We start from the raw sequence: 11,612 nt of genomic DNA on the forward strand, positions 1-11,612 counted from the left end.
AAAGGGGGGGTTGGGTCCTCTGATCAAAGCATCCTAAGGGCCTGCTCTCTGGGTGGTGTTCAGGGTCACCTGTGCCTCCAGCACATGGACAAGAGTCAGTTCCTGTGTCATTAAAAGGCTCAGTGACATCTTTTTTTTTTTGAGTCGGAGTCTCACTCTGTCACTCAGGCTGGAGTGCAGCGGCCGCTCCTGGCCACCGCAGCCTCGACCTGCTGGGCTCGGGCGATCCTTCTGCCTCAGCCTCCCAAGTAGCTGGAACTACAGGCACGCGCCACCACGCCTGGCTTAATGTTTTATTTATTGTAGAGACGAGGTCTCGCCAAGTTGCCCAGGCTGGTCTCGAACCCGTAGGCTCAGACATTCTCTCCCCTCCGCCTCCCAAAGTGCTGGGACTATAGGCGTAAGTCACCGCTCCCGGCTGACATCTTACCTGCAGCTCTTTCTCACCCAAATAGAGCCACAGACTGATACCTGCTAGCAAAAGTTCCTTCGGTCTGCACGTCCCATTTCTCTTTCCTCTCGTGGTCCTGCGGGGACATAAGGGAAGCTGAACCAGGGAGGTGGCCACAAGGAAGTGATGCAAAGCCAGAAGAGAAGAGACAAGAAAGGCGTTCCGGAAAGAAGGAACGGCATGGGCAAAGGCCTGGTGGTGAGAGGCCGAGGTGCACCCAGAGCCAACACGTGTTGCTTGTTTGGCTGGGCATGCAGAGGGCAGAGGGAAGTTGGAGCCAGAGAAGCAGAGGGAGATTAGTCTCACGGACGCCCCTGTATCCAACGCCTATGCACACCCCCGTGCTTGGCTTGGCATGGAGTGTCAACATCAAACAGACTGTGGGAGCAGAAAGGTGGGCACATTCATCCCTGTACCCTTAGTGCCCTCCACAGTTCTGGACACATGCCAGGCACTCAGAAGGTATCAGCAACACGAACGCATGAATCAAGAGATGGCAAGGCCACTGACAGAGAGACAGCATGAAGAAAAAGGAAGTCAGCCATGCTGAGACAGGTAACTCAAGTCTCAGAGAACAGCCCCTAGAAAAGAGGCCTGATGCTCTAAGTTAAAGAAGGTGACGGTAGCTTTCTGGGCAAGCCTTAGCTGTAACATGTGCAGTCAGTCACTTTCTGGTGGAGATTTTGGCATTTTTGCCACGAATGTGGTGTGCAGTGGAGGCTTCCACAGCATGTTGCATCGAGCAAACAAAAGCTTCAGAGGAGAGACTGGGCAGGGCCTCCCCGGGCTCGGAAAAGAGGCCAGATGGATGCAGGAAGAGGTGAACCCATGCAGGGAAGAAACCACGCTATTGCCTGGGTAGGAGCCTCTGGACTGGCGAGTGGCGCTTATCTTAGGGCAGATCACGGCACGGGCTGGCTGGGAATCCAAAGCTGACAGACGGGCCCTCAGAGGAGCGCAGAATGGTCCCGGCGACAGTCGAGCGGTGTGGCTCTCCAGGGCACCCGGGCACCAGCTGTCAGGTGTGCGCTCCAGGGGGTCTTTTTTCTAAGACTTGAGTTACCTGTCTCAGCATGGCTGACTTCTTTTCCCTTCATGCTGTCTCTCTGTCAGTGGCCTTGCCATCTCTTCATTCATTCATTCATTCATTCATTCATTCATTCATTCATTCATTCTGGGGGTGTGGCTGGTGGGGGAGAGCAGGGTGCACACGTGAGTCGTCCGTAGGTTTGGTTCTCGGTGAGTTGGCCAGCCCTGCCGTCCAGGCTCTGTGGTGACACCTGCACCTGTCCCAGGCTCCTTCTTTGGACACCTCTGTCCTGAAGATAGGGCTGGGTGCAGAGGACACGCAGAAACTCCTGATCCACCTGCACCGGGTGGAGAAAGAAACAGCTTCGTCGAGCTCCAGGTTCAAGTCTCACCGGGGAGAGACAAGGAGAAATCCGAGCATAGGCAATTCCAGAGTTTCAGTCCCTTGGAGGACACGATGCCCCATGTCCAGACAGACACCATCTACTGTGAAGTCACTGAAACTCACACCTCGGGCACCCACGTGAGCAGGTCCTCTCCACAATTCTAGACCCAACCGTCTTTCTTTTTCTTGGCGAGAGTCCCCCAAATTATGTGAGCTCCAGGACCCCAAGACCGGACCCAACCCTGCCAGTGCTCCTTGACTCTGGAAAATCTTGGGCAGACACAGGTGCCTCAAGGGTACAGGGTTCGCGGGCCTCCCTCCCAAATTTTGGGCCAGGGGCTCCGCGGTGGTGAGATGGGGGAGAGCGCCAGCTTCAAGCACACGGAGGCAACCTCACTGCTGCCAGGGAGGTGCACTGGGGCAGCTAGGCCCAAGGTGGCAGGAAGGAGACTGTCTGCTGTGGAGAGTTCAGTGTCATCTGGGAAGGAAGGCCTGACACATGGGAATGTGCGAGATCAAATAATACTTCCAACTGTGTCCATAGGGCCCACTGGTGTGGCATTTGGTGACGGCTGTGGTTGGCTGCTGGCTTGAAGTGAATGCTGGGATAGAAAACACTACTGGACTGTACACCTCGAAAGGGTGACGTGCTGGGCATGGTGGCTCACGTCTGTCATCCCAGCACTTTGGGAGGCGGAGGTGAGCGGATTGCCTGAGCCCAGGGGTTCAAGATCAGCCTGGGCAACTTGGCAAGACCTCGTCTCTACAATAAATAAATTAGCCGGGCGTGGTGGCACACACCTGCGGTTCCAGTTACTTGGAAGGCTGAGGTGGAAGGATCGCTTGAGCCCAGCAGGTCAAGGCCACAGTGGCACTGAGGAGGCCATTGCACTCCAGCCTGAATGACAGAGTGAGACTCCAACTCAAAAAAACAAAACAAAACAAAACAGAAAGGGTGATGTTTATGGTATGAGAATTCTAGCTCATTTTTTTTTTAAAAAAAGATGCCAAGAGCTCAGTGTTTTCATGTGTTAGACCCAGGCATGGCCAGTCCATGGAGGCCCTGCTTGGTGCTAGGCTTTCTGGACCTCCTCTGGAGGGGCCCGTCACACCCAGCAAGGGCTGTTCAGGGATGACCTCCCAGCCAGGGCCTTGTGTCCTTCAAACACGTTTTCAGCTGGGGTCCTTGGGGAAAGTGGCATGGCTTTGGCGGGCTCTGGGGGACCAGGCTCCGACTTGCTGGCCCCCTTGGCACATTTTCGCCGAGCTCTCTGAGCCCGGCACACACTCAAGCCAGGGGGAGAGTTGACAATGAACCAGCAGGTGACAGAGAGAGGCTGGGCAGCTGCTCACAGGCCGCTCCCCCGCCCCCAAGAGCCACCCCCAGCTCCGTTGGCAGAGGCACTAGGTGGGGCCGGGGCAGACAGGTGAGGATCTTGGCCTTCAAAGGGCCCAGTAGAGCTACCTGAGCTGCAGCCAGGCTCACCTCTTCACAGATGTCCAGACACACAGGGCAAATGTCCCCCGACAGACCTGCCGGCTCCTCCCTGCCCCAGCCTGCAGCTTGGCCAGTTTTGTTAGGCGGCCCACTCTCTGAGAAATGGCCCCCCATTCCCATCGGTGACCCTGAGACTGAAGAGCCCCTGTGCCCAGCGGGGGCACCAGCCAGAAGACATCAGTGCCCCTCACACGTGTCTGGGTACATGGTCAGGCACACATATGCACACACAAATCAACATGCATGTATACATGCTGGGCACATTGGGATTGGTTTCTCACCACCAGTCTGTGTTTTTTTTCCCGAGTTGGACACCGCAGCCTTGACCTGCTGGGCTCAGACGATCCTTCCGCCTCAGCCTTCCAAGTAGCTGGAACTACAGGCATGTGCCACCATGCCTGGCCAATTTTTTGATTTATTGTAGAGACGAGGTCTTGCCATACTGACCAGGCTGGTCTTGAACTGGACTCAGGCAATCCTCTCGCCTCAGCCTCCCAAAGTGCTGGGATGACAGACGTGAGCCACCGCGCTCGGCCTGAAGTGACTTTGGACAAATTGTATCCCACAGAAGGAGCAGATACCTTGAAAGCCCTGGCCCCCGGTGTTGGGTTGGGGGGCTCTCCCGTCAGGACTGTGCTCTCGGGGGTGGGAGCACGTCCCGTTTTCAAGCTGCCTCCAGGGACCAGGTCTGCATATCAGGTGAGCAACTGTTCACAAAGCTGAAAGCAGTCCAGAGCTCAGCCGGAAGAAGGCAAGCATCAGTACTGCCCAGGTGGCAGGGGGCAGGCTGGGCACCAGGGCCACAGGACCGTGACGTTTCTGTATTGTGCTGCATGGGGAACCGCATGGAGAGTTCCACTGAGTGGAGTCTGTCAGCCTCTGCAGAGTGCTAGAAAAGTCTGCAGATGTTCCTGACGCCCCCACCTGCTTGACTGTTTTTTGGACTGGCAGGTTGGCTCAGAGACGCCTTCTCTGGCACTCCAGCTTGGCTACTGGTCTACGTGGCAGCTGAGTCCCCACGTCTGCCCTGAAGACACTGCACCCACCCACGAGGAGGGGACACCGTCCCTGGGGTATGCCCAGTCTGTCTGGCTGCCTGCTGCCTCCTGGCCAGCTTTCTGAGTGCCAGCCACCTCCTGATGGGTGGCCTCGGTGTCCTGAGAAGCACAGGGCAGGTTCTTTGTTTGATACTAGCATATGCAAGACTGTCTCTTTTTTTTTTTTCGAACTGAAGCCATACGCTATCCTGAGCATCTGGAAAGAATGGTGACGTTACAGAAAGGAGGTCAGTCCCCAGGAACGTGTCACACAGTGACAGGCACAAGGCAGGCATAGTGCCTGGTCCCCAGATAGCCACAGATGAGTCGGTGTGGAGGGTGAGAGGGGAGTGGGGAAGGATAAAGCCACACCCATGACCACCGTGGGTGACCCCAGCACGTGGACAAACAAAGCTGGCTCGGACTGAGCTACCTGGGGACGTTGCCACCTGCCAGGTCTTGTCTGCCCTCCCAGCCTTCAAGAAATGTACTCTATAAAAGTGAAAAAAGCCAGCTACATTCTCATGCCAATTTTTGCTCTAATGCAGCTTCACATAATTCCCCGTGCTCATCTTGGGTCTTTGAAGAGGCTGGATAGTGGCCGGGGTGGCGCCCCCAAATCCTCACCCCCTTTCTTTCCCTCTGGGTGGCGCCCCAAATCCTCCCCCCTTTTCTTTCCCTTTGTCTCTCAGTGCAGTCTCATCCGTGCCAAGACACCACTTTCAATTTTTTTTTTTAATTAAAATACTGTTATACCCAGTGGAATGCAGCAGCAATCCTGGTATAGGGCGGCATACCAAAACAGCCATGTTTACATTTTAAATATTTACGATAACTTAAACATACAGACACACATCATGGTCTTTGGCAGAAAACGTTCACAGCACAAAAAAATACTTTAAAAGAAATACCAAATATTAATCCAAAATATATTAAGTTGTTTTTTTTTCTTTCACAATTTTTTTTTTTGCCTTTTTTTCTCTTTTTTCTTTTTGCTTTGTAAACAACGCACATGAACCAAATGTATTTTTCAGCTTTCAACAGGGGTAGGGGAATTAAAAAAATATGCAATTGTCCAGCAAATGCAAATGTTTAAAAAGGAAACTCGAGGAACCAAGGGAATAAAACAACAAAGGAAAAAAACAAAAACAAAGATTCAAGGAGAACTAAAAACAGTAAAAACAAAACCGCTCAAACCCACCCATAGCTCCTGGGGCTGAATTGGGGGGGGCTCTTAAGACCAGAAGTCAAAGTCACTGCTGCTTGGCAGGCTGCCAAACGGGTGCTTCACCCCAATTTCCAAGTATCTGCCCTGCCTCGGGGCGCTGGGCATGCGTAGTTTGAGGGGCCAGCCTCGTGGGCTCCATTCGGAGAACTGTTTGAGTCTTATCTTGTAGCTGGTTAATTGGTTTTTGTCAGGATCATTCCTCTTCCGATTCCTCCGTGGGAACAAAGACGACAGGAATAAGACAACCTCGTTTCCTCAGAGAAAATGGTGCTGGGTAGGCTACCCAAGCCTACACGTGGGCATGGCAGAAGTCCACCTGCGGTGGCTCATTTCATCTGGCTCAGGGTTGACAACCACACTGACAGGATGTCCCAGGGACAATAGCTGTGGGGCCCTGTCAAGAGGCTGCTGATGGGGGGGGCATTTAATACAGGGCTCAAGGTGGAGGAAAAGGCAGCCAAGACCCCGTGAATCAAGCAGCACTCAGATCCACGGGCCAAGAACTCGAGGAGTGATGGGGAAGCCAGGCAGGAGTTCCAGGGAAACGCTGCCCAAGAAGACACATCTGAACCGGCACGCCTCAATCCTGTTCCACAAGAAAGGGAATTATATACAAACTGCACCCTGCCACCCAGTCCACTTAAATGTCCCCAGCCCACACCAGTGAGAGGGTGAGGCTGTGACTTCTGCAAGAATAACGCGCTCAGGAGTCCCCAAAAGATTCAAGTCTCCGTGATCCCAAGGAGGCTGTGAAGAACTGGAGAGCAGACGAGGCTGGCTGGGACCAAGCTTAGTGGGAGAACAACACGGCTGGCGCGAGGAGCAAACCAGGCTGCCTGGAGTCCACGGGCAGCCATCCTTGGAAATCAAGTCTCTCAAACCGAAATATCCTCTCCTTCCCTGCCCGAGTGCCAACCGGCAGGGCAGAGGGGACTCAGCTCCTTCTGAGCTTTCAGTTTCTACCCCAGCAGCAAGCCTTGGAATCCTCGTGCTCCGTGGACCCAGGAGCAGTCTCCTGGGGTGCTGGTTCCCTCACAGCTCTCCTCCTGGCTATGACACTCCTCTCGGGCGCCCGGAGCCACAGGGTCAACGGGAACAAACGTCCGGATGGGGAAGGGACAGAAGTAGCAGATGCAGGGGCTGGAATGGCCGAGATCAGCGGAGGGTTGAGGGCGGGGGGATGGCTCAGAGTCCACGAGCACCACCCTCATTCAGATCAGTATCTCCACCATGTCGGACAAGTCCTGGCCTCTGGCTGTCGCTGCGGGGTCTGGAGAGAGAAATCACACAGGCAACACCAGTGAGTGTCACCAGGTTGTTTTTTAAAACTCCGGTACATTTTTAAAAAACGAGGCTCTTGCTGGGTGCGATGTGGTGGCTCAAGCCTGTAATCCCAGCACTTTGGGAGGCGGAGGCAAGAGGATTGCTTGAGCCCAAGGGTTCGAGACCAGCCTGGGCAACTTGGCAAGACCTTGTTCCTACAATACATCAAAAAACTAGCCCAGTGTGGTGGCGCACGCCTGTAGATCCAGCTCCTTGGAAGGCTGAGGTGGATGGATCGCCTGAGCCCAGCAGGTTGAGGTTGCGGTGGCTATGAGCGCGCCACTGTACTCCAGCCTGGGCGACAGAGTGAGAGACTCTGACTCAATCAATCAGTTAATCAATAAAAACGAGGCTCTTCCCTTTTTCCACCTCTGCAACAGAGTGAGACTCCAACTCATAAATAAAAAACAAACAAATAAATACAAAGCTCTTTCCTCTTCCCGCCTCCACTGCCCAGGTACCCAGGTTCCCGTAACTTGGCCAAACAAGCACCAGCTCTGCTCCCCGCCCCCCTCCTCTCAGCCCGGACCAGCACCCTCCGATGTGGAAGACGTTATTTGTTTCTAGCTTTGAACGGGCTGGAGGGCTTGGAGGGAGGGACGGAGAGTCCCCAGGGAGGCTGCAGCATTCTTGCCATGCCTGTGGTTTTCTGAGATCATGAGACGCAGGCTGGCATGCAGAGGCCGATGTGAAAGAGGGGTGGAAAGAAGAGACAGCATCTTCTCGAATGTCTCCTTCCCGGACCCTGGAAGACAGTCTCCTAACTCGAGGGCGCCATCAGGATGACTTGCTGGGCACCGTCCTCTCGATTTTCAGATTGGCAACTCACCAAGGAAGGGAGACCATAAACTACAAGAGCCAAGGCCTCCCATTCCTTGCTGGTTGCTTTCTTTCTAATTCTGGATCATCTTTCTCTCTCTCTGTTTTTTTTTTTGAGTTCGAGTCTCACTCCGTCGCCCAGACTGGAGCGCAGTGGCCACTCCCGGCACCCGCAGCCTCGACCCGCTGGGCTCCGGCGATCCTTCCGCCTCAGCCTTCCGAGTAGCCGGAACTACAGGCTCGCGCTACCGCGTCCGGCTAATGTTTTTGATTTATTGTAGAGATGAGGTCTCGCCAAGTTGCCCAGGCGGGTCTCGAACCCGCGGGCTCAGGCAATCCACTCACCCCAGCCTCCCAAGGCATGGGATTACAAGCTGAGCCACCGAGCCCAGGGTTTTTTTTTTTTTTTTGAGTTAGAGTCTCACTCTGTCGCCCAGGCTGCAGTGCAGTGGCACGCTCAGGACCGCCACAGTCTCGACCTGCTGGGCTCAGGCAGTCCTTCTGTCTCAGCCTTCCAAGTAGCTGGAACTTCAGGCCTGTGCCACCATGCTCGACTACATTTTGATTTATTGTAGAGACGAGGTCTTGTCAAGTTGCCCAGGCTGGTCTCGAACCCGTGGGCTCAGGCAATCCTCTCACCTTGGCCTCCCAAAGTGCTAGGATGACAGGTGTGAGTCACCGTGCCTGGTTTTGATCCGTCTCTAATCAGGGTATCCATACCCTTTCTCTGGGCGTCCAGCCCCACTCCTGTCCATCCCGAGGTGGGCCAGGCCCCCTCCTCACCTCTCACTATGCAGGGCACCCCATGGGGTGTAGGCAGGGACCTGGCAAGCCAGGACCTTAGTGTCCCTGCTCATATCCACTGTACCCTCTGCCCTGCCGGGCTCAGAAGCTGGGGGGAGTGTGGGACTTACCCAGAGAGGCTGCCCGTTGGCCGCTGCTACACCCCAGAAGGCTGTCGGGCTCCAGAGCCAGGCAGGCTGAGGTGTTGTCTGGGCCATCCGTCTGGGTGCTCCCGTCTCTGCTCCCATGTTTGGCATGGGCAGGGAGTGGGGCTGTGGCCATTGGCTCTTCTGCGGGTGCCCTGTCTGCTGGAATGGTAGGGGGTTCGTGGTTATCGTCTTGCGTATGAGATGGGGCCCTGACGAACACTCTCAGGTAACTGTCCCTACCGGGGTCTCGAGGGGGTGTGGGTTGTTTGTGATTCGCAAGAACTTTGGTTAAGACGAAGTGTTTCAAGTAGGAATAACTTTCGGGCTGGACTGGTCTCCAAATGCGTTGAGTGGTGGATCCCTTCTTTGTAGATTACACTTCTTAGACTTTCTGTGGCATCACTTTGAGGAAGGAGAGAGCTTGCCTAGAAGGTGCATTTGCACAGAAAGCTCTAATTTTCTTAAATAGTTTGGTGGTTGGGGCCAAAGGAAGATGGAATATATCCACGGAGGTAAGGGCGAAACACTTCTTTGCACACTGGCTAACAGGGGCTGCAGGGTCGCTAGAGCCACTGGGAGGGGGGCAGGAAGCCCTGGCTCCCATGAGCCTCGATTTTGGGAGGAAAGGTCTGGGGATCTGTGTTCAGGCCCAAGAGGACACCTCTACATCCTGTCTACGCGCCGGCATCCTCTCACCTGGAGACAGCCGGGCAGGGCCATCTGCCGGCCGCTCGCTGGACGAGAGCCCTTGCCAGCCCTGGGTGCCTGCCGCCACAGCTGTGAAGACAGATGGCACTGACTTGGCGGGCCGCAGGGAGCCCTGGGTGGCCTTGCAGGGGTCTTTCCTGGAGCGCTGCTGAAGGACCTTGATCACGGCATCCTTCTCCAGGATCTGGGCGTGAAGCACCTTCAACCTGAGGGGTGAGAGGCCACGCCCACGCAGTCAGACCCACAAATCCAGTGGCCTCCATACTTCCTGCCACGTGGAAGTCGGAGGAAAAGTCCCCTCCACAGCAGGGATACACCCCCTTGACCCTGCAGCAGGCGCCTGTCATTGACCTTCAGAAAGGCCATCCCAGCTCTGGAATGGGATGCTCTTAGAGCCCAGGCTCTGAAAGCTGTCAGTGCCATGAGGGCTTGGGCCCTTCTCACACAAGCAAAGACGGGTTCTAGCTGGGTGCAGTGGCTCACGCCTGTAATCCTAACACTTTGAGAGGCCAAAGCAAGAGGACTGCCTGAGTCCATGGGTTTGAGACCAGCTTGGGCGACATGGTGAGAGCTCGTCTCTACAACCAATCAAAAATCAGGCGGGTGTGGTGGTGCACACCTGCAGTTCCAGCCACTTGGAAGGCTGAGGCAGAAGGATCACCTGATCCCAGAAGGTTGAGGCTGTGGTGGCTGTAAGTGTGCCACTGCACTCCAGCCTGGGTGACAAAGTGAGACCGACTCAAAAAAAAAATGGCTCTGGAATCATCTTGTAATGATAGTAGCACAGCCCTTGCCCTGGAGCGCCATACTGCAGAAGGGAAAACCCAGAGCCCTGACCAATGATCCCCATTCCACAGCCAGGGCTCACCCCCAGGCAGACCAAGAACTTGGCTGGTGTTTCCAGGAAACGCCATGCTTATAGGCCTGGCGAGTGATATGCAGGAGGGGGTTGCCGAACTGTGTGGGGAGAGGGGCTTATTTATCAGGGATCAAAGACAGGGATGGGACTGGACGCTGCCACCCCTATGCTCCCACCCCAGGGGCGTGGGCCTGGCCTGCAATGGCGGACCTGCTTTCCACCTCCTGATGCCGGTGGCCGCCGGCAAGCAGCCCCTCGTTGAAGCTGCTGCTGGGTGAGGGCTGCGGGGAATGTCGGATGAGAGTGGTGTCGCGCTGGGCGGCAGCTGTGGCAGCCGCGTCCATGGCAAACTGCCTCATGGCACGTTCTTCCAAATACTTCTGCTCCCACTTGGTCATGTCGGCCTCCAGCGCCAGGATCTGCTCTTCCTTCTCCCGCAGCTGCTCTGACAGCCGCAGGGCGCTGAGCTCTGGGGATCCGCCACTGCCACTGCCACCACCGGGCGTGCCCGCCTGTCTCTGCAGAGCAAGGAGCACGCGGTCAAGGGTGGAGCTTGGAACGTGGCGGCCACTGGGCCTGGTCCCCACAAAGACTCCCTCCTACACGTGCATGTCCAGCCACACACAGCACACATTTCCCCCTCTGCCTCCACCAGAGACAGAGGAGAAAGTGGGGGTCCCCACGCCTCTGTCCTGGGGACACAGGTGGCTGTAATAAAACGATTCTCCAAACTGAGAAGGGCGGTGCTATCAACAATTGCACTGGGACAAGTGGCGTAAACTAGAACAGCACTGAACCAACCGGGAGGTTCGGTCACCCTCCCTCTGTGGGAACATCAAGGTCGGGAGGAGAGACACGACAGTCTGATGCGTAAACAGCAAGAGTTGCTGCATAGACGTCCAAAGCCAGGCAGAGACCGGGCTCAAGCAAGCATCTTCCCTCCCGATCTTGGGAACACACGTGAGCTGGCTGGTTCCTGACCTATCTTCTCCAGAAACCAGGGACACCCAGCCCTGCTGCTGTCGAGGACAGGCGTCCCCTGAGGCTGCAGGCGGGCCCACGGGCTGAGTCTCCGCTAAGACCAGCGGGTGCGCGCCAGGGACCATGCATGTGCAAAGCACAACGACCGCCCGCGCCACCCCCCCCCAAAGTGCCCGACCCTAGCAGGAGCTCCCGGGGGCTGGGCCTTGGCCTCCCAGCGGGATGTCAGGAGCCCGCGGCGACCCACCTGCTGCGCCCGCAGGGCCTTGAGCTCCTGCTCCAGGCGCGTGCGCAGACGCAGCTCCAGCTGCTCCCGCTTCTCGCAGGCCGCCTGCAGCTGCCCCAGCGCCTGCTGCAGCCGC

The 11,612-nt window shown here is 56.0% G+C and overlaps 1 protein-coding gene across 2 annotated transcripts in view; it reads right to left on the reverse strand.

Moving 5' to 3' along the window:
* Positions 1-5,116: 5,116 nt before the first annotated feature.
* The window catches only part of AMOTL2 (angiomotin like 2), a 17,511-nt gene continuing 11,015 nt past the window's right edge, over positions 5,117-11,612 (reverse strand). The window contains exons 6-10 of one of the 2 annotated variants that reach the window (XM_021707592.1): positions 11,498-11,612; positions 10,480-10,787; positions 9,399-9,616; positions 8,685-8,861; positions 5,117-6,898 (exon numbers count right to left, since the gene is read on the reverse strand). The exon at positions 11,498-11,612 is cut by the window's right edge and continues 199 nt beyond it. In XM_021707592.1, the coding sequence (XP_021563267.1) occupies positions 6,840-6,898; positions 8,685-8,861; positions 9,399-9,616; positions 10,480-10,787; positions 11,498-11,612 (877 nt within the window). In that variant the 3' untranslated portion in view covers positions 5,117-6,839. The remainder of the gene's footprint in view (positions 6,899-8,684; positions 8,862-9,398; positions 9,617-10,479; positions 10,788-11,497) is intronic. The other variant, XM_021707593.1, reaches the window with a different exon arrangement.

This window comes from Carlito syrichta, unplaced genomic scaffold, assembly GCF_000164805.1.
Source record: "Carlito syrichta isolate Samal-C Ts95f unplaced genomic scaffold, Tarsius_syrichta-2.0.1 Scaffold120558, whole genome shotgun sequence".
Lineage (NCBI taxonomy): Eukaryota > Metazoa > Chordata > Mammalia > Primates > Tarsiidae > Carlito > Carlito syrichta.